The 23,628-nt window shown below is 41.9% G+C and overlaps 1 protein-coding gene and 1 long non-coding RNA gene across 2 annotated transcripts in view; one reads left to right on the top strand and one right to left on the bottom strand.

The window, feature by feature from the left end:
- The window catches only part of LOC132859585 (uncharacterized), a 107,565-nt gene extending 93,115 nt beyond the window's left edge, over positions 1-14,450 (bottom strand). The window contains exon 1 of the long non-coding RNA XR_009649750.1: positions 14,389-14,450. This is a non-coding gene — a long non-coding RNA (uncharacterized LOC132859585). The remainder of the gene's footprint in view (positions 1-14,388) is intronic.
- Positions 1-20,385, top strand: part of kctd16b (potassium channel tetramerization domain containing 16b) — a 35,699-nt gene extending 15,314 nt beyond the window's left edge. Inside the window, exon 2 of the mRNA XM_060890344.1 lies at positions 18,373-20,385. Within this exon, the coding sequence (XP_060746327.1) occupies positions 18,373-18,836 (464 nt within the window). The 3' untranslated portion in view covers positions 18,837-20,385. The remainder of the gene's footprint in view (positions 1-18,372) is intronic.
- Positions 20,386-23,628: the final 3,243 nt, after the last annotated feature.

Below are 23,628 nucleotides of genomic sequence, written 5' to 3'. Positions count from 1 at the left end.
AGGTGAAGTTCTGAAGTTCAAAACTGCTTGCATTGTGTTCATGTGAATGTTGTATTTGGATCTTAGTGAACTGGACACGGGGGCACGGTGTCTTAGTGGTTAGCACGTTCGCCTCACACCTCCAGGGTTGGGGGTTCGATTCCCGCCTCCACCTTGTGTGTGTGGAGTTTGCATGTTCTCCCCGTGCCTCAGGGGTTTCCTCCGGGTACTCCGGTTTCCTCCCCCGGTCCAAAGGCATGCATGGTAGGTTGATTGGCATCTCTGGAAAATTGTCCCTAGTGATTGCGTAAGTGAATGAGAGTGTGTGTGTGTGTGTGTGTATGTGTGTGTGTGTGTGTGCCCTGCTAGGGGTTGGCACTCCGTCCAGGGTGTATCCTGCCTTGATGCCCAATGACGCCTGAGATAGGCACAGGCTCCCCGTGACCCGAGGTAGTTCGGATAAGCGGTAGAAGATGAGTGAGTGAGTGAGTGAACTGGACTCCCACATGGACCAGGCAAAGCAACTGATAGGTGAGAAAGTGATCTCAGAAAAATCATGAATGATGAAACCGTCTGTAAACAGCTGTCTAAATCACATCTCCATCACTTTAGAGGATCAGTACAGCAGACCTGACGAGTCCTGAGCTACTCCCTCGCTCTCTTTCATGCTTTCATATGTGGATTTGTCACAATAACAGTAGACAGTGGAAAAGATTCACTCTTAACCTCTCTTTTCTTTAAGCCCCCAGATGTGTGGATAAGGTTGTTCTGGTTTTTCTGCATTAGTCATGTTTAAAAGAACATTTCTGCTGACAGTAGACAGATTTCCTTATAACCTTATTCCGTGTTCCTGATACAGTCTTTCTTGGAACAAATCTGCTTACCTCATCTTCCAGATTACGCTCGGCCCCGAATACGGAGCTGAGCTGCTTTATTAAGCAGCTGTAACAACCAGCTACTCTTTATTTAAAGGAGGAATGTCTATAATTTAACTAATATACGACGTAAATACGATAACGAGGTCCTGTGGGAAAGTTTGGAATTATCTTATTATAGATCTAAAATTTGATGTGTTACTAACTGAACCGTACACAGTATAATGTAGTGAAAATAGAAAACGTATGTTTTTTGTGTACGAGGTTATTTTTATAGCTGAGTCATTTTTAAAGACAGGATGGTATCAGTATTGACTGATCCTAAAAGTTTCAGTATCAGTATCTAAAAATAATTCTAATTTTATCCATCTATAATCTCTAAAAAACCCATCAGTGTTTAACTTAGTCAGAGAGTCTCTTTAAGAGCCGACTGTAAGTGTAGCTGCCTTTTTTATGCAGCAGTTGTGAATCCAGTTCAATTCAATTCAATTTAATTTATTTGTATAGCACTTTTAACAATTTACATTCAATTCAATTCAAGTTTATTTGTGTAGAGCTTTTAACAATTGACGTTGTCACAAAGCAGCTTTACAGAACATAAACATAGAACAAAAGGTTATTATAAAGAATAATATAAAGATTAATATAATACAAAATTCCAGATTAATATTAGATATATTTAAATGTGTATGTATTTATCCCTAATGAACAAGTCTGAGGTGACTCAGGTGACTGTGGGGAGGAAAAACTCCCTTAGATGGTAAAGGAAGGAACCTTGAGAGGAACCAGACTCAAAGGGGAACCTCATCCTCATCTGGGTGACACTGGGGGTGTGATTATAAATATACAGTCTGATAAATGTTGTACTGATGAGGAAATTGTTGTCCTCAAAGATCACATGGAGTTCACATCTCCTCTTTAGTATAGCAGAGTCTAACTGGAGCTGGAACATCTCTAGATGCCTCAGGATCCTCGGAGTCGGCCTCGTCTCAGTGGAGGTCCAAAATCTTCATCGCACGGAAGACGATCGGAGCTGGTACAATGTCTGGATGACTTGTGATGGGTAGAAAGAGAGAAGCAGTGGAGAGGGATTAAAGTAGCTACTGTTTATAATATTACAAGCACTAGATGATTATGTGCATTTGGTCTGATGTTTTAGAGCACAATATTATGGGATGTATTATGTGTACGTCTGACTAAAGAGATAAGTTTTAATCTACATTTAAATTGGGAAAGTGTGTCTGAGCCCCGAACACTATCAGGAAGACTATTTTGTTCGAGATGCTTTCAATTTTATCAGTGAAGAGTCTCATGAAGTCCTCACTACTGAACTGAGATGGAATAGTGTGTTCAGATCTGTTTTTTTAATCTAGCCACTGTTTTAAATAAGAACCTGGGATCGTTCTGGTTATTTTACTGTCTTTTCTATTCCAGTTTGTCTATCTGTATTTTGTAAATTCTCTCAGACGCTTTTCCAGACGATTGTGTTTAGAAACAAATTTACTGAGAGTTTTGTCCTAATTTATGGGTCAGCTTTCAGCTTTAATATCACAGACTTGTTTCTTCACTATACTGTGATGCCACTCAGAGCTTAATATTTACCTTCTGTCAATTCCTTCTCTGTATATAATGTACAATTGCACAGCTTATTGTTCTTCAAACAATAACGTAGTTTTCTAAATGGACTAGTGGGTTTTGGGTACGACTGGATCATAGAAGCTGAACTCCTGACTGCTTTGTACTGAAATGTTGCGTGTGATAAAAACCGTGTAGCCAATGAGATTTACCCAATCTCACTAAACAACCTTGTGTTCATGCATGTGCTGTGTGTGTCATGCATCCGTCCGCAGGGAGTAACGGCTTACGTTACAGTGTTATAGTGTGTAAGAATGCTGCGTATCGTTCGAGGCTGAAGTGTCTGTGGTGTCATGACCACGGTATGTGATTTGCTTTATAAAATATTGCTCTTCCGACATAATGAGTTAGTGGAGCGTAAGGTTGGAGATGACTGAATTAGAACTCTCCACTCTGTCCACTCTCTAGACTTTCAGCCATATTTCAAAAGTCTGAATATAGATCTGTGTGATTTTTTGGTGTTTATTAACTCCTCAATACTCAGCTGTGGACACGTCTGTTAGAACTCATCGACCTTCTTTTTACTCCGCAGGTCACTCCAGCCTTTTGTTACTGCTCCTCAGAGTCACACTCGTGTAGGAACGAACACTGAACAAAAGCAGGAGATAATTTCCTGTTAATGTTAATGTTCTGGTGCTGAAGGTTACAGCACTTATATCAGCTCTCAACAGATTCCAACAGATTTTCCCCATAAAGATCATACTTACATTTACATTACATTTACATTTACATTTACATTTACACCATGTGACAGACGTCCTTATACAGAGCGACGTACATAAGTGTTTAAATCTCTAACATTGAATACATTAATGCTGGATCACTAAGTTACACACTTAAGATACCATGAGTTTAAAACATTTGTTCAAAGTTACAATGAAAAAGTGTTTTTTTTTGTTTTTTTTAAAATGCAAAAGATAAGGAAAGAAGTTCTAGTTGAAGTGTTTCCTGAATAAGTAGGTCTTCAACCGCCGCTTGAAAATATCCAGTGACTCAGCTGTCTGGACCTCTAGGGGAAGTTCATTCCACCACCTTGGTGCCAGAACAGAGAAGAGTCTTGTAGTAAACTTACCTCTTACCCTGAGAGATGGTGGAACCAGTGGAGCAGTGCTGTAGATCTGAGGGTGTGAGGTGCAGTGTGAGGAGTGATGAGGGCTTTGAGGTAAGAGGGAGATGGTCTGGTTTTGGCTTTGTAGGCCAGCATCAGTGTTTTGAATCTGATGTGTGCAGCTACAGGAAGCCAGTGGAGGGATCGCAGCAGTGTGGTGGTGTGGAGAACTTTGGCAGGTTGAAAACAAGCCGTGCAGCTGCATTTTGGCTCATTAGCAGAGGATGGATTGTGTTCATATGTAGACCTGCCAGCAGTGTGTTACAGTAATCCAGTCTAGAGATGACAAGAGACTGAACAAGTACCTGAGCAGCCTGTGTGGACAGAAATGGCCGAATCCTTCTAATGTTGTAGAGCAGAAACCGACATGAGCGAGTCACATTAGGAACATGAGAGGAAAAGGACAGTTGATTGTCCATAATTACCCCAAGGTTGTGAGCTGTGGCTGAAGGGGAGATACTTCTGTCTCTGTCCTTATTTCTTAAAAAATTTACATGAAAAGAAATCTTTTGCTGACTGAATTGGAAGATGAAGGAGATTTGGGATTAGGATGATTAGGTGTTAACTTTCACTTTGTCATGTGTAACATTTCTAATTCCTATAAAATACCTTTCACTTCCCTGTATGAGTATTCGCTTGATGAGCGGTTAGTAGCCAGGAGTATTTTTAAACATTGACACTACCTGTCCTTTCTAAAAGGGATCTGGTAACAGTGGAGGAGGAGAGCTGCCATAAAGACCACAAATATCCCTGGGTGGGTGGATTCACTCTATTTATACCGAGTATGAATGCGTAGTGTGTATCAAAGCACAGGAGTGAATACTGACTCGGGATGTAGAACTTTCTTTCAGTGTTTAGATGTTCTTGCACCAGCAACATCATAGTAACTCCTTGTTTCCTGTTTTTTGTGTACCGCTTTGTATTTAATCCTCTTATGCTGCTTGATTGCATGAGATGCAGCTTACGGATACATTTCCGTAATCTGAGGCAGTTATATAGTCCTGATCGTCCCAAACAAGCACTAGTTAGCAGACATTGCAGTTAAGACGAAGAATCTTGCATTTGTCCTAAATCACCATGACTTTTTCACTGCTCTTGTTACTTTGGTGAAAGTTCAAATGATCCCCAAGACTTCCTCATTTTGCTATGTAATCAGTCTCAGCCTTAGTTAGGCACTTTGATTATAACACTTTCAGCACTAAGGTGACACGACACACTCAAAGTGTCAGGATCCAGCCCCGGACTTTTGGCCATGTGCTTTTGTTTATGTTCTGTGTTCAGGGGTCTGCCCCGCCCTTGTCCATTCCTTCCCGCCTCTGCACACCTGTTCCTTACATTGTGTGTTAATTGTCAGGTGTACAGTATATAGCCGTGCTGCGTTGCCTGTGGCGCCCGGAACCCTCGTCTTGTATTACGTCGTTTGTCACATCTTTGTCTCGCCTTGTTTTGTCGGTGTCCTTGTTTTGTGTGTTTTTTTAGTTAATAAACCTGTTTATTTTAGCTACCCTGCATTTGGGTCTGTTTTTATCCCCACTTCCCTGACACAAAGGACCTCTAGTCCACTGACAAACTCATGGACACATTCTCATTTGCATTTGTCAGATAAGTGTTTAAAGAGAGGTTTTCTAGCAGAGGAGATGGCTTGGATCACCAAAACACAACACATATCTGCTGTTCTCTTAATGGAATTAATGCAGCCTGTTGACATGTTCCTTATTCCAATTAAACTCCAAAAAAAGGTCAGTTATGGATGAAAAGGGACCGCATCTTTGATTCTTTTAAATTCTAAAGTTATCCTTGTTTTTTATGAGGTGCAGAGCAAAAGAGAACAGCACTCGAGCGCCAGAGCGATGGCGCTAATAGAGACAATTATACATGCAGCCATGGCCTCGTTTGGCACTGACTGTTGTCCTCCTCCCCTGCTGTCTATCATTATTTATTTCCACCCACTCTTCTTCATTTGCTGCCTCCTCCTTTCCTCCAGCACACGCTGCTGATACCCGTTTTCCTTTTCTCGCTTCGTCCATCTGTCTCTCACTGATGTTGTGCTCACATGCAGAGAGGAACGATCGCTAGCAGCCTGCTACTTGTCTGCTGCAGCCACAGGTGTTTCAAGGTCTACAGAGAAATCAGTGGTGTGAAGGCCTGAGGGTTGTGTTTTCTGGCAGGGCTGACATCTTCACCACAGCAGATAGTGTGATGATGATGATGATAATGATGATGATGAACTTTTAACCTTGTTAAGAGACAACAGAGAAGAAGGTGTGTATATCATGATACATCAGGGAGCATCATCAGTCACATATAGACTACAGGGGTCACTGTATAAGTACCACTTGCCCCCAGTTCCCTTGGCTCTAGAGCATGGACAGTATGTGGAGAAATGTGGAGGTGAATGAAAGACAAATACGTTGTGGTGACTTATGGACTGGTCATCACCCTTTCTGTATTTCAGACCTTAGTTATTGATATTCAATAGGAAATACTACATTTGTTATAGTCTCATGGAGGGCGTTAGATGAGAAGACACTGCTATTAAAAGGCATCTCACAAACCCCAGTCCCCTCACTACTGTTTGTGACCAAGGTGGAGGTGCTACCCATGTCTTTCCTGCTTCTGAACTTACAGTAGGTTAGACAGAGAGTTCCTTGCCATAAAGGCAACCCGAGAACCAGTTCCTCATTCACATAAGAATATTGATCAGGTCCAGTGTTAAATTCTCTGTCAAAGCTGCTAGAATCTATTCTTTACACTTACTAGGTAAAAGGTCAAGCTCGTAAAACAGTAAAGAGGACTCAGGGTACATCAGGGTACATCAGGGTACATCAGGGTACAGCTCCAGTCTAATGGGCTATTCAGATACCCCAGAGGTCTGCTGGTCTTACGGTGTCATTCGTCCGAGCTGGTTAAGTTGTCTTTCCAAGGTCTGGGTCTCACACACTAACAACATCCCAGCCATCCTTCTCACTAATGAGCAGAACAGCAGTTCCAGACTAAACACAGTATTCTTGGACTTTTTAGCACATTCTTGCCAACCAAGAGCTCTTAGCCTCTGTCATTATTCTCAGGATGTTCTGTAAGTGTGTACCTGAGCAGTCTGACTTCTGCTTACAGCTCCTACCTGAAACTTGATTACTTGTGTTTATCTCGAGACCTACAGTATTTAACCTGTTGTATCCCTGGATTCTGTATCTAGCTGATTCTATACTGTATGTACCTCCTGAGTCTGACCCAGCGGTACAAAAATATTGTCTGTTAGATTTTTTTTTTGTCTTTGTTTAACATCTTAAGAAAGTTAAGACGTCCACTGTGTCATCAGCACAGGAAAAGAAAAACTGAAAAATTCTATCATCCAAGTTAAAACGGCTCAGGCATCGATGATTGAAAAAAGGTCGAATCTTTTAAAAACATAACGATATTGAATGTCTGAATGAAAATGGCTGCCACCTGCAGAACCTCATCAGCTTATCGTGAGCCGCTCATCTTTTCCCAGGATCCCTGCCTTGTCTGTGTTGATTAATAGTTTGGTCGCACCAAATGAGATGGGAAAAGCCTGTTTTGGATCTCGATCACCTCACTGAAATGAATGTGGAGCTAATTATACATCTAGAAAATGTAGCTAAATTGGTTTCCTTCGAGATTATCAGTAGGATCAGACAGACGCTACCAGCCTGACGTCCGTTTAAATGTAAACGCTTTATTTTTTTTTAAAAGCTATTTATAGATGTCCTTTAGAAACATGCTGCGTCTGTGACTCAGGGTGCCAATAGAGTGTGTGTGTGATTAGGGGGCATTATCAGCTTCTCCATCAATGTCACACCATTTATGCCCTCATCCATCTGCCACTAAGATAACCACACCTCAGCTTTGATGTCTAAGTTCAGACTCATGCTCTGGAAGGTTTGAAGGTGAAATCAAGCATGGATTAAAAAAATAACAAATTAAAAACTTAAATATAAGCACTTGGATTTTATATTCATCAAATAAATGATGCATTTAAAGAGTTTTTATCATTCATTTGGACATGTGTGATAGTGTGAGAAAATGTCGGATGAAGATAACAGCAAGTTATTGAACTTAATAACTTTATATGATTGTGTCTGGTGTCCTGTTTTAATCTTAATGGAACTTTCATAAGAATATGATCATGTAGAATATTGAGGTATATGTTCAAATACACGGGGGCACGGTGGCTTAGTGGTTAGCACGTTCGCCTCACACCTCCAGGGTTGGGGGTTCGATTCCTGCCTCCACCTTGTGTGTGTGGAGTTTGCATGTTCTCCCCGTGCCTCGGGGGTTTCCTCCGGGTACTCCGGTTTCCTCCCCCGGTCCAAAGACATGCATGGTAGGTTGATTGGCAGCTCTGGAAAATTGTCCGTAGTGTGTGATTGCGTGAGTGAATGTGTGTGTGTGTGTGTGTATGTGTGTGTGCCCTGTGATGGGTTGGCACTCCATCCAGGGTGTATCCTGCCTTGATGCCCGATGACGCCTGAGATAGGCACAGGCTCCCCGTGACCCGAGGTAGTTCAGATAAGCGGTAGAAGATGAATGAATGTTCAAATACATCAATCATTTATCTCTCTCACATGATCTTACTTTTACACTCTTGTGGTTTTTACACAAACACAAACCACGTTGAGAATCCTAAACAATGCAAATATCTCAAACCCTTAACGCCGTATCTGAAAAGTTACCGCTTATTTCTGTTTTAATTAAATTGTTTCCGTCACCATTCACCATTTATCATTGTGGAGGAAGGAGAAAAGCTCTAATCAAGTATAGTAGATGAGTGTAGTGTACGATCACCCAGAAAATGAAGGAATTGAAAAATCAGACCGTATGAAGTTCATGCAGAACATGTGAGGAACTTCTGTTCAAGGCTGTGGCATTTGTAGAAGGAAGTGAACGATGGTAGTAATTATACACAGGTCAGTAGATGAAGTCGATGGTGATAGATGGAGGAATGGAGTTCTCTCGTAAACCACTCGTGCTCACGTTCATGTTTTCCTCTTTCTTTTAGAGAATGTTCCAGTCTGCTGAACATGAGCAATATAACAGTGTCAAAGTTCATTAAATTATTAATGCACACTGATACTCCTATTTCTATTTTAAGAATACTGATGACGTTTCTGTCTGGTTCTTCTTTTTGGCTCCAAAGATCTCTGTTCATTTGTGGCTTAATTTTGTTTTGTTGGTAAGAAAAACAACAGACGTTACACTGCACAGCGGCGTTAGATGAATCTAGGTGCAGAATTAGATCCCTAATGAACAGGGCAGGGGTGACGTCAGGGAGGAAAAACATTCCCTGAGATGATGATGATGATGTGGAGAAACCGTGGGAACATAAAATGGGCTGGGAAATGTTCTGTTCCAGATGGTGGAGCAGGAGAACAGACAGTTCTCTGCCTTCATTTGGAAATAAATTACTATCAGTGAGGTGTGTCTGGCCATCAGGGGGCGGTCTGTTGGGGCCGCAGGAGTTAGCTGTTTATCTTTTGTAGCATGTGGTTTAGCACAGAGCAGTGAGCTGTGTGTGTGTGTGTGTGTGTGTGTGTGTGTGTGTGTGTGTGTGTAGTCATAAGCAAGGCCACGCAGAATGTTTTCCATCACTGACTGATTCCGTGTGTTCATGTGTGTTGTTAATGCTGTTGCTGAATCCTCTATGTGAAGTACTGTTTCTTCTAGCATCACTACACCATCTATTATCCGCTCCATCTGTCAGATAACGCTGTTGATTTACCATTTACCAGTTACTTCTCACTCACTTCTCACTCTGCTGGTCATCTTTTGGATATTCTGATCTGTTAAGAAGCCAAAGAATGTCTGTGTTCCTGTGGAGTGAAAACGGTTTCAGCTACAAGTTATAAATCTCCATCTGGCTCAAATTCAGCATAACTGTGACATTTGTCTAAAATCGTTTGTCTCTCTGTGTGAGCGACATCACATATTTATAACATGACATCATCTGTTAGCTTCCACACAGGGATTAGAGCGGTGTTACAGGAGCGCTCGAGTCTACGGAAACTACAGAAGAGCCGATCTCACAGCAGTAAACCTGATGGATTCGTTCTACTGTTACATAAACAACGCTTCAGTGGAGCTTATGATACTGTGTGGCGCAAGATCGAACCTCCAGCTAGTCTAATCTAGTCAAGAACAGAGTGTGTGTGTGTTTGCGTACGACGATGTACACACACATATTCATATATAAGTAAGAGAAGAATGATGGAGCGAGGTGAAGATAGCGTAGATCAGTGGTCCCCAACCCCCGGGCCGTGGACCAGTACCGGTCTGTGGGCCAAATGGTACCGGGCCGCCCAAGGAACATTAAATTATTTCCATTTTATTTACTGTGGTGTATTTCTCTTGGGTTTGTGCGACTTTCCATGGACGAACGGTAAACCGGGAGCTGAGAGACGTCACCTAAAGCCGCACCAATACCGCGCATGCGCAAAATATCGTGATATCGGGCCGGTTTTAGGTGACGTCTCGAGCTGAGCGGCTGCAAGCGGCAGTGGTGTTGTAGCTTTGGTGGAGAGAAGGTGTGTATCGCTCTTCTCTCTGTTCACCGGTACATTCTCATGTTTAACAGTACTTGGTGTACGTGTATTATGTGTCTGCTCAAATGTAACCCACAAATTAGCAAAAATGAGTGCGAAACAGACGTCGTTAGAAAGTTAGAAACTCTGCCGGTGTTCTGGATTAAAGTCATTGCGGAATCCCCTGAGATTGTCACCACAGCACTTAAATCCCTATTGACGTTTCCGACATGCTATCTGTGTGAAGCGGGTTTTCTGCAGTGACAGCAACCAAAACAAAACAACAGAATAAACTGGACATAAGCAACACACTTCGGGTGTCATCGTCTCCTTTTACCCCAGATGGAACCGTCTCGTTTCAAAGGAACAAGCTCAGGGTTCTCAGTGATTTAGCGTTGTAGTGAGTTAAAAAGGCATGTTTAAATACAATTAAATTTAAATTATTAATTTTAATTTACACGGTGTCTTAGTGGTTAGCACGTTTGCCTCACAACTCCAGGGTTGGGGGTTCGATTCCCGCCTCCACCTTGTGTGTGTGGAGTTTGCATGTTCTCCCCATGCCTCGGGGGTTTCCTCCTGGTACTCCGGTTTCCTCCCCCGGTCCAAAGACATGCATGGTAGGTTGATTGGCATCTCTGGAAAATTGTCTGTAGTGTGTGATTGCGTGAGTGAATGAGTGTGTGTGTGTGTGCCCTGTGATGGGTTGGCACTCCGTCCAGGGTGTATCCTGCCTTGATGCCCAATGAGATATCCCAATGTGCCTGAGATAGGCACAGGCTCCCCGTGACCCGAGGTAGTTCGGATAAGCGGTAGAAGATGAATGAATGAATGAATTTTAATTTAATTGTATAGCCGCCACCCCCCACCCCCCAGGGGGCCGCGGTAAAATGATCAAACATTGACCGGTCCGTGGCGAAAAAAAGCTTTGGGACCACTGATGTAGATGATGTGAAACTGTAATGGTGTAAAATCTCATCTATACTTTGTACAAAAGTCTAACGCCTTGATTATTGATGCGTATCTCGAGATGTATATATTTTTACATTTACACCTGTACAACACCGTGAACGACATCAGGAGATTTCATTATTACCGCAGATGATGATCGAGTCGACGTGAGAACGGCTGAAGGTTTTAGGCATCTGATCGTGACGAGTGAAATGAGGTGAAGCTGAAGGAGGAAAGAGTCAGATACCGAGCAGTGAAACTCTGGTGCATTGTGGGAACTTTTAGAAGTCTGCACAGTCAAGCAGAGCCAGAGTCTGTGGCACTAAATGACCTACCACACTGTGTGTTCCAGTCCAGAGAGAAAAGCAGCAGATAGATCAGTGCCAATAGCAGCGTTTCCAAGAATGTCCGTGCCTCAGAGAGCAGATATTCCAAGTCTGTTCTTATTATAGAGGATTTATTTTTGTAGAGCACAGACTCTCTAATAAAGTATATTTTAGTAAAAATGACTCGAGTTTATCCCTTTTTACATTTTGTGCTTTAACGCTATAAATAATTCATTTCTCAAACGTCATATTATCTTTAGAAACAATAACATTCGGAGTTAGTGAAACTATTTGTGTGTGCAGAACCGTCAGTGCTGCTCGAGGCACGAGGATGTGACGCTGCTTCGATTCCTCTATCCGTAATTGTGTGGAGCCCATTATAATCCAACTCCACAGTCTCGCCTTAAACCGTTCTCCTCTTTCGAGGCGTTAATGAGGATACAGGATGCAAATGTATGCAGAGATTCGCAATAAAATTACATCCTGACGTTAACTTCTTAATTGCCCGATTTATAATTGTAGGAATCTCCTTTAAAAAAAAAAAAAGCTTTGACCAGATTCACTGCTGAGACATAAATTATAAAAACTTTTTTTTCCTATAAAACTTATTTGTGTATTATGAAGCCTGTCCCAGAGTGTGTGTGTGTGTGTGTGTGTGTGTGTGTGTGTGTGTGTCTGAAAGTTTTGGATTCTTCTGTCATTTTTAATGAGTCTCTTGGGAACAATGACATTGATTTCTCAGCGGTTTCTTTTACCTTTTAAAGAAAATGAAGGAAGAGGAAGAAAAGCTTTGTGCTCATCCACTCACCAAGAAACATATAATAAATACACACTTTTCAGGTTAAATACAGATGTCAGTTTGTTCACGGTCAGAACATCAACATGATCTTTGATCTTGTGCATCAGTACAACATTTATCAGACTGTATATTTATAATCACACCCCCAGTGTCACCCAGATGAGGATGAGGTTCCCCTTTGAGTCTGGTTCCTCTCAAGGTTTCTTCCTTTACCATCTAAGGGAGTTTTTCCTCCCCACAGTCACCTGAGTCACCTCAGACTTGTTCATTGGGGATAAATACATACACATTTAAATATATCTAATATTAATCTTGTATTTTTGTTTTATATTAATCTTTATATTCTTCTTTATATTAACCTTTTGTTCTATGTTTATGTTCTGTAAAGCTGCTTTGTGACAACGTCAATTGTTTAAAGCTCTACACAAATAAACTTGAATTGAATCGAATTGAACATGGCACATAGAAGGAGATTTATCAGTTACTGTGTTAGTCCTTCTTTAGTAAATCACTTGTTTCTATTCATGTGTACATATCAAATATAGATAAAATCAAAGCAGAATAAATATCTCTAAATTACATGTTCATGTATCTCAGTCCCAACGACACAAACACCAGAGAACAGTTAACATCTTCAGACACTAAAACAATCCATACATTTTTTCAGACTTTAGATCGGGATCGTAGACGTTAAACGTATCCGCGTCTTTTTACGTGTCGAATTTTTCAGAAGTCGTAAACAAAGATACGACCACAAATTATGGCTCCTGTTTCACGGCTAGTAAATAGATCGGTCTAATCAAGACGACTTCACAACACAGAAGCTCACTGCAGGCTCTCTGAAGGCTGGCATATGGCACAGCAGTAAAGTCAGTCGTGCTTCAGCTAAGCGTGGAGAACGACACCAGGCTCGGTAGGAACGAGAGAAGCCACAATGGCACAATAACTGAAATTCTCCAAAATCTCAGTCAGTGAATTTTAGCTGACATCAGTGAAAAAAGTTCTTCATGAAAATCACTTCACTGTACTGTTTATTACTGATGCCAGAGTTTTTAATAAGATTTTGAGAATAAAATCTCATAGTATCAGATAATCAGTCATGTTACTGTGACACAAAAATAAAGCACTTCGTTTTCATTTAAAGTGATCCCGTAAAGGAAGCTCGGTCTCAGTGCTTTTGGTGTTTACGCTGTAAGTGGACCTGAAGAAGAAACCTGTTTAGTTTTCTCCAGCAATCAGCTGATATTTGGAGCGTAATGACGTTCTGTTGTGATTTCTTGCAAAGCAAAATGAAATCTTTGATACTCTTTTACAGTATAAACTCCACATCACGGTGACGAACCTGTACGGCGCGAAACGATTCGCTGGTACAATGTTACGGCTTGTTGCTTAGCAACAGTCACCCGATCAGAAAGCGAACACGCTTCGGCTTCGTATAAGGTGAAAACCAGGACGTAGCTGAACAACACCGAACAAAAACGGATCTGTAGATAGAGTCAGGAGACAAAACACAGAACATCATGGAAGTGTGAGCCGTAGCGAGGGGGAAATACGTCACACTGAAACATTAGAGGTCTGATTATTAGGTCTGATACGGACGAACAAACGGCCGGTCGACTAAACGACAAACTTAAAAAGAGCAAAAAAAGACGAAAAAAAGACAGAACCTGCTCGGGTGCAGAACCACAGAGCTGAACTTTTTTCCTCACTGACGTGAAAGCGTGAGACGAGCCGTTATTTAAAGCGGCCGCCTGCTGGATTTATCCAATCAGGACCGTTGATACGCGAATATGCAAATAAGAAGAAGGTTCCAGCAGGGTTTAGGAATGTACAGTGTGACACAAGGTCAGATTATGAAGAGCCAGGATTCAGTGTTAACCCCGGGGACAGTAGGAGCAGTGTGAAACCTCCAACTACACAACCCAGGATTCTGTTTACACCACTTTATAATCACAGGGCAATAGTTCAGGTGTGCAAATAGAGGATTCTCCATCAGTGCAAATCCCTGACACACAACATTCGTTTCCTCATCCGCAGGAATGATGCTGGACCAGTAAATGACCTTCACACAAACACTTACTACAGCAGGAAGTGATGAGACAATGAGCTGGTGAACTGTAGGATAGTAACTGATATACAGACATTCATTCATTCATCTTCTACCCCTTATCTGAACTACCTCGGGTCACGGGGAGCCTGTGCCTATCTCAGGCGTCATCGGGCATCAAGGCAGGATACACCCTGGATAGAGTGCCAACCCATTGCAGAGCACACACACACACACTCATTCACTCACACAATCACACACTACGGACAATTATCCAGAGATGCCAATCAACCTACCATGCTTGTCTTTGGACCGGGGAGGAAACCGGAGTACCCGGAGGAAACCCCCGAGGCACGGGGAGAACATGCAAACTCCACACACACAAGGTGGAGGCGGGAATCGAACCCCCAACCCTGGAGGTGTGAGGGGAACGTGCTAACCACTAAGCCATCGTGCCCCCCGATATACAGACAGATAAAGGAAATAATAACACATCACTGGAGCTCCTTCCACTTGTGGGAATTTACCGTATTTCAGTAACACACTCCTAAATAATACACAAACATCATCTGAGAAGAAAAAGTGTGATGTTCTAAGATCAGGACACACCGCCGTATCACTATCATGTCACACTGCGTGGATTATATTTGTGAAACAGAACAACCCCGAGTGTGTTACTCCTTCCATAAAGCAGTAATATTCCACTTCACAACAATCTCATTATCACACACACCAGGAGGAAATTCATGCAGGAAATGTTTCTAATCTATATTCTGTGAGACGTCTGGAATTTGCATTTGGCTCTGTTGTGATCATTTTGAGGATTCGGCTTTGAGGATTAGTCTCACTCCAGGAATGAGCTGGCAGTCAGAGGAGAGAAATCTCAGGGAGGACAGACAGAGAAGTGCGCTAGACTGATACGCCGAGGAAAACAACAGACACCAGACACTTCCTGAGCAGGAAGGAGGAAACGACATCTAAGTGTTTCCTGAAAAAGCCTCAACACAAATTTAGAAAATGAGTTTGTTTTATCGGTTACTGGATTTTCAGCATCTACACTTTAACATGTGATTCGTTCAAACATCATGTTAGACATTTGCCCTTTTTTTATCTTCGAGAAGATCCGTAAATCAATATATTGCCTCGACACAGGAAAGATTAGCGTCATTATAAAGCCCAGAAATCTGCACCAGGGTCCTTATCTCTTCTTTCTCAAAAAAAGCCGGGACACAAACTCATGATTTCTGTGTGTCTGATGCTCTCGCTTTACTTCCAGAGTGACGTGGAGGAAGAAGCTGCTGTGTTCAGAGTAAATTTTTTATTTGATGCCTGAACACAATTAGATTAAATACGGAACTTAATTCTAATGGGGGTCACGGTGTCTTAGTGGTTAGCACGTTCTCCTCACACCTCCAAGGTTGGGGGTTCGATTCCTGCCTCCACCTTGTGTGTGTGGAGTTTGCATGTTCTCCCCGTGCCTCGGCGGTTTCCTCCGGGTACTCCGGTTTCCTCCCCCGGTCCAAAGACATGCATGGTAGGTTGATTGGCATCTCTGGAAAATTGTCTCTAGTGTGTGATTGTGTGAGTGAATGAGAGTGTGTGTGCCCTGTGATGGGTTGGCACTCCGTCCATAGTGTATCCTGCCTTGATGCCCGATGACGCCTGAGATAGACACAAATAAGAGTTGAAGTGCAACACAGCCAAAAATCCCAGGTTTAACTGTAAGCTTGTCTTCAACACTTGTGAGTAAAGGCTGGTTCCATGTCAGAGCAGCGTAACAGCTGACAGTCACGTCCCCGTGCTGTAGTGTTTACCTGCTGTGAGTCCTGCTAGGCTTGTGCTGCTCTCACCTACCTGACAGCTGTGTTTGTTCTAATCCAAGACACTTGTAGTAATTTACGGATGAGATAAAGTTCTTTCAAAGTCTAGTCTGTAGTCAGGGTGGAGGATTAAATGCGCCGATCGATATCACTCATAAAACCCCGACCTCCAGCAAGGGAGCGATCGTTCCCCTGGACACACACACACACACCTGACACCAGGGCACAGACACATCCACCAGCACGTTCACTTCACGTCACATTATTTGTACAGATTTCAGCCCGATCTTAATCATATGTGATAAGTTTGTTATAGTTTTTCTGATTAAGACAGTTGACATTGTAGGGTTTGTGTTAGATCTCGACTCTCATCACTAATGGTGCAGAAATGATTCATGTAAATCTTATGATTATATTTTTCACGTTCAGAGACGAGACGTTCAGATACAAGCTGCTCTGAACGTCCGTGTTTTTCTGAGCCAAAGCATCAGAACGTGTTTAAAATCAAGTATAAGAACTTTGGGTGGTGAGTTCCCTTCTGGGTTCTAGTGAGAACATTGTTGAAAGTTGTTGAAATTTTTTTAGAGCTCAGGAGAAATTGTGTGTGCTTCACTCCACACAGTGCTGCTGATCCTACTGATCCTCCTGAGCACTGGAATTATCTTTAAAATCCAAGATGATATTGTGTTCTGGTGACTGATTAAAGTTTACAGTACTATGGGCAAAGACACACACACATGCACGTGCACACACACACATAAACATGCACACACACACACACACACATGCACGTGCACACACACATAAACACACGCACACACATAAACGTACACACATGCATGCGCACACGCACAAACACACACGCACACGCACACACGTGTACACACACGTGCACACACACACACACATGCATGTGCACATGCACAAACACACACACGCACACACATGCGCACACACACGTGTACACACACGCGCACATGCATGCGAACACGCACAAATGCACACGCACACACGTACACACTCACACATGCACACACATGCACACACGTGCACACACACACATGCGTGCGCACATGCACGAACACACACGTACACACGTGCACACACATGCACACACATGTGCACACACAAGTGCACACACACACACACACATGCATGCGCAAACGCACAAACACACACGCACACACGTGCACACACACTCACACATGCACACACACGTGCACACACGTGCACACACACACATGTACACACACATGCATATACACATACACACGCCAGGTGGTTTCCAAAAATATCCTCTACACGTGGACACGGTCACCAGCCCATTACCTTTTTATTCTATGTTTAATTAAGTCTTCATGCCTACGATTAAGTTCTTAAACATTCGTATAGACGATTAACGCTCGAACAAAGAGCAGCCGTAGACGGCGTGAATCATTTGTGACATCTCGAGTAGCATTTGCATAATTAATGCAAATGATCTGAAGTAGCCTAATTAAAAATCTGACATGAATCAGTGTGGTGAAATAGTGCAGATCAGTGCAGATGGAGGCCGAAGCAGGAAAAGACAAGGCTTTAGTGACGGTTGTGTGCAGAGGCAGCCTGAGTAATCAGACCCATTAGAGACACCATGCTGGTGAATCAGGCTGGAGACGGTTCTTTCACCTCAGATGGTGTTAGAGCAGCTAGAACAAACTAATGAGACAATAACTGGAGCGAGTTGAAACCTTGTCCTTTCCCATTAGAACCTACTAAAAACTTCTCCAGGAGAAATCTTTGTGTTAGTGCTCAGAGAGAGGAGGAGCTCAGAATTAACACACACTCACATGTTCACTCTGTTGATGTGAGCGCTGTATGTTCAGTGACGTGTCACAATACATCACAATACTGTATGAAATACACACCTCTTTTTTAGCTTTATTTATGATGTACAGTGTTTGTAGACCTGAATAGACTTTTACCCTTTTGAGAACCTTTGTTAAAGTTTGTAAGCAGTTTGTGATGTTTTTTCCACAGCTGATACGTGAACAGGGATAAATGATATATAATTATTGATTGTGATCGATGGATTGGTTTATAAATTGGTTTCAGTCACTGCTTTTTAAATTTGTTATGAAATGAACCAGAAATGATTTTTAATTACAGCACAATAAATACCGTGTAAATGACCCGTGATCTCGGATGACTGATGTCCTTCATAAATAACATAATTTCAGTCAGAGACTGATATTGAATAAACAAAATTTTTAAATCTTTATTTGTAGAACTGATATTCGTTCTTGTCGTACCGTTTCAGGTGGATCGTCACGCTGGGCTTCGCCACCATGTGACTGCTGCTGCAAGGGCCACAAAGGCGAGGGCGAGGGTGAGAGCGGCACTTCCTTCAACGAGCTCTCCACCTCCAGCTCCGAGAGCCAATCAGAAGCCAGTTCCCCTCAGGGGACGGTCATCCGCGGACCCGTCACCCGACAAGCACGCGTCCAGACGCTGGACCGGCCGTCCAAGAAAGAAAGACCAGGAAGTCACCTCCTGCAGCAGCAGCAATCTGAGCAGCGGCGTAAGAGCGATCTCCTTCGCACTCTCACCTCCAGCTCACGGGACACCAGCAGCAGCAAGAAACGACCCGCCAAAGAGAAAATGAGCGTGGAAGAGGAGCTGGAGAAGTGCATCCAGGACTTCCACAAGATCAAGATCCCGGAGCAGTTCCCAGAGCGCAAGTACATGTGGCAGGCCGACCTTCTCCGCAAGTACCGCCTTTGAGGGACGGGAGAAACTTCTAGAACGTGGACCAAAAGATGAGTTCAAAGCTGTGAGCTGTGCTGGTGCACAAATTCTTCACTACTGCCTCACACCTGCGTGTCTTCTGTGTGACGGACGATTCCACTCGGGATTTGATCAACGCTCACTTTTCTGTAGCACAGAAGGATTTTGTTAGAAAAGCACAATTCTTGATTTTTTTTTTGTACATTTGAGCACAAAGGTGTCTGTTTTTGACCTTATACGATGTTAGCGGTCGTGTTCAGGTGGTCCGGAGGTCGGGCGTTAAGCGTGCAAGCTGAATCATAAATAATTCATACTGTCTCTGTCGTGTCCTTGCTAAAAATAGCCACTGTATTGTCGAGCATGAGGTTTTATTTCAGCACTTTGAGAACTGAGCGTTTCTCTCTATCGGCTTTTCCGACCCGCCGTTACTGTCCGATCCGTTACCCTCAAAACGCCTCCACATCGATTTAGTCATGGGGTAAAAGGGGTTGCACACCGTCAGGGTGGAAACGCTACACCACCTTCCTCTAAATGTAGTGAAACCGCAGACTGAGCTCCATTGATCCAAATCTGAGATTTTAGAAACAGAACGTGTGACTTTTTTATTATCATTTATTTTCTTATTTTCACACACACACACACACACACACACACACACACACACACACACACACACACACACACACACACACAATAACACTGGTGAGGTTCGTATCTGCACCAGATGTGTGGTTAATTAATATTAAAAATTAGATTTTATTATTTATTCACGACATAAAAGAACATATCGATTCTCACAAATATAAACAACACACAAATATTACATTATAATACGACTGTTACATTTATAAATATAAATTATAACCGAATGTATTTATTTGTTTATTTATTTATTACAAACTGAAGAAATCTATGACAGAACAGAACGAAATATTGACGTAATCATGCGGTTTCAGATGATATAAATACGACATTTAGTTTATAACGAGGAAGAGAATCAGAAGATATTCGTTCCTTTATTTAGACAAATGGGTTAATAATAAACTCACAGTCAGAACTTTATGATGTAGACCTGAGTCTCTCAGCACAACTCAACATATTCACAAGTGTTTAATGATGATGGTGTGATGAGTTCCAGCTCAGAGACGTCCAGAAGATTCTGCTTTTACTTCAGACACTAATATTTAATGGTTTGATAAAGAACAGTAATTAATGGTGTTATAAATTAGGTCCAATTATCAACATGAATTAATCTAACATCATAACACACACAAACACACACACGAACACACACACATACACACAAACACACACTTACACACACACACAAACACACACACAAACACACACACATACACACACAAACACACACACACACAAACACATACACACAAACACACACACACACAAACACACACACTTACACACACACACAAACACATACACACTCAAACACACATACAAACACACACACAAACACACACACAAACGCACACAAACACACAAACACACAAACACACACACATACACACACACACAAACACACACATACACACACACACAAACACGCACACATACACACACATAAACACATACACACAAACACACACACACAAACTCAAACAAACACACCCACACACACACAAACACACACACATACACACACAAACACATACACACACACCCACACACACAAACACACACACACACACAGACACACACAAGCTCAAACAAACACACACACCCACATACACACAAACACACACCCACACACACAGACTCAAACAAACACACACACACAAACACACACACACATACACAAACACACACACCCACATACACACACACAGACACAAAGACAAACTCAAACACACACACACACAAACTTAAACAAACACACACACCCACATACACACACACAACATTCATATTTAAACACTTTTTCTCAAGCTTCATAGCAGAAGTCAAACACAACCTTATTTATTAAAGTCCATTAAAATAATCTAGCAGTTATTTGCACTTCAGTATTAAAGATATAGAAGGATCTTTAGGTCTTTTGATGTTTTGATCTTTTGATCTTTAGGTCTTTTGATTTTTAATGTTACAAATGATTACAACATTATGGACCGTACCAAAGAACCAGAGTAGGGGGAGGACGAGAACTGGACCGTATTTAATATGAAAACTATCAAGTCTATTCTCAGAGTCGGCCCAAAATAATGGAAGAAATATTTAAAAAGTTTAACGTCATTAATGTTATTAATCATTTAAACATTAATCGATGCTTAAACTTCTTAATTTACAGTGATCCAGTGCTCAAACAGACACGAATCAGATCATAAAGGTCTTTAGTGGAGTCGTGTGTTTGAGGAATTTCTGACACTGGAATTAACACTGACTGATGTTATAACACAGTAATTATTAAATTAATTATTCTTAATGAATTATTATTTAATAAATTAACGAGTGTGAGGATAAAGCAGAGCTTCTCCGTCCTGCTCCTGGAGGTTTCGTTGATTTTTCCTTCTTTAACTCATTCACTTTAACTTGTTAACTAGACAATGAGTTTAATCACATGAACTCAGAGCAGAGAAGATGTTACAGTCCAGGACAGGAGATGATCAGGACAGGAGATGTTCAGGACAAGAGATGTTCAGGACAGGAGATGTTCAGGAGCAGGACGGAGAAACACCAATAGAAGAAACCACTATGCTAGAGGTTCCTAAACAGTTCAGTTATCATGAACAATAACCGTATATCCTGGACTGTTAAATACGACTGCAGTCTGTGAATATTGTAAAATAGAAGCTCAATAATCACCTGTAAATAAGAGAATGAGAGATGTGTCAGTCTGCACATACCTGACCATGACTGAATGATGTTCTGAACCAACATCCATGAGGTTATGGATTAAAACTGAGGTCTATATACAGTAACACTAAATAAAATGTAAATCTCACATATAGGGCTCTACTTTGTGCAGCGTAAGCAAGCGTAATTTGCTGAAATACAGTAACACTGCCTTGTTTTGTCTTTTTTTTGCTCATGTATTTGAGTCTAAGCCAAATTTTTGCGCTCGGTTGCTGTTTTCAGGGTCAGAATTAAACACGACAGCAGCGAAGACGGCCGCAGAGGCACAACATCGAGTGAGACGTGATCCGCTGATACGATGGGAATTTAACGCACACCATCATCCAAACCTGCTTTCTGTTAGTCTCTGTGTTCAAACAAACACAACACCGAAATGGTATTTTTTGTGTTACTTTTACACTCTTTACGTCTCTGCATTTCACTCAACTGTACAAATAAGCACAAAAAGTCGTGAAATATAAATCTGTGGTCATTTTACACACATCATTTATTTCTATTAGACTAAGTGAGTGAGAAATGATTCGATGTTAAGGCTGTGACTGTGATTTACTAAAATGCCCCATAAACAGGTGTGAATGTGGATTTACTGTGGGCTAAAAGCAGGTGTGTTAATAAAGGAAAGATCCGTCAGGTTTGCGACGTGCAAAACGTCACGTCAGAAATGTTTGTGTTTGATTAGAGAACTGACTTTAACGAGTTCAGATCTGAACTGAAACTAAACCTGAACATGAAGCGTTTTGATCGTTTTAAAAGACTGATTGTTAGTATAATAAAGTATATAAATAAGTAAAAGGGGGGGCACGGTGTCTTAGTAGTTAGCACGTTCGCCTCACACCTCCAGGGTTGGGGGTTCGATTCCCGCCTCCACCTTGTGTGTGTGGAGTTTGCATGTTCTCCCCGTGCCTCGGGGGTTTCCTCCGGGTACTCCGGTTTCCTCCCCCGGTCCAAAGACATGCATGGTAGGTTGATTGGCATCTCTGGAAAATTGTCTGTAGTGTGTGATTGTATGAGTGAATGTGTGTGTGTGTGTGTGTGCCCTGTGATGGGTTGGCACTCCGTCCAGGGTGTATCCTGCCTTGATGCCCGATGACGCCTGAGATAGGCACAGGCTCCCCGTGACCCGAGGTAGTTCGGATAGAAGATGAATGAATGAATGAATAAGTAAAAGGTTTATAACTGATTTCTACCTTTAAACCTGTGTAACTTTGGGAGTTTCATTGTTCCTGATCATGAGGTGATTTTCAGGCTCATTAAATAACTTAGTTTCTCAGATGTTAAATGAATCTGTTTGCTTTGATAGTGTCCTAATGTACAAAATAACGTTTTACACTTTAGCGTATTTAGTTAAATCACGTCCGAGTTAATGATGAAGGTGAACACTGAAAAACAGACGGCACACAAACTGGACCCTGTTAATAAGGAGTTGTTTTTAAAATCAAGAGTCTTATCAAGTTCAAACAGTCAAACATTTTCTCTGTAATTATTAAAACTAAACAGTCCTAAAGTCCTAACAGCCCAAATTTATTTACTTCATAGTTGTACCAAGATCTCGGAGAGGAAAAAAATAACAGCCCACTAGTCCGTTAGACCGTTAATTGGTTAAAGATCTGCATTGTTTCCAGCAAATTCTGTTTATTTGTCAGAACATCAGAAAAAATGTTTTGTGTATTCAGATGAAGGCCACTGACGTTCCTGCTGTTTCTGTTTCTCCAAATGGAAATAAACTCATTCCTTCTCTGCTCCAGACACACTGAGTAACGTCCCTGTGACAACTGTACAGTCTTCACTTCCTCAACAAAAGATCTGCACTGCATTCAGATCAGATCTATACTTTAATCTGACACGTCTGGTGTTTGAGTCCTGAGTCAGGTGTAAATCTGCCGTGTGTTTAAACAGCAGGACAGAGATGTCATTAATT

The sequence above is a fragment of the Tachysurus vachellii genome, chromosome 17, assembly GCF_030014155.1.
Source record: "Tachysurus vachellii isolate PV-2020 chromosome 17, HZAU_Pvac_v1, whole genome shotgun sequence".
Taxonomy (NCBI): Eukaryota; Metazoa; Chordata; class Actinopteri; order Siluriformes; family Bagridae; genus Tachysurus; species Tachysurus vachellii.
This window is presented reverse-complemented; position numbering and strand designations above follow the sequence as displayed.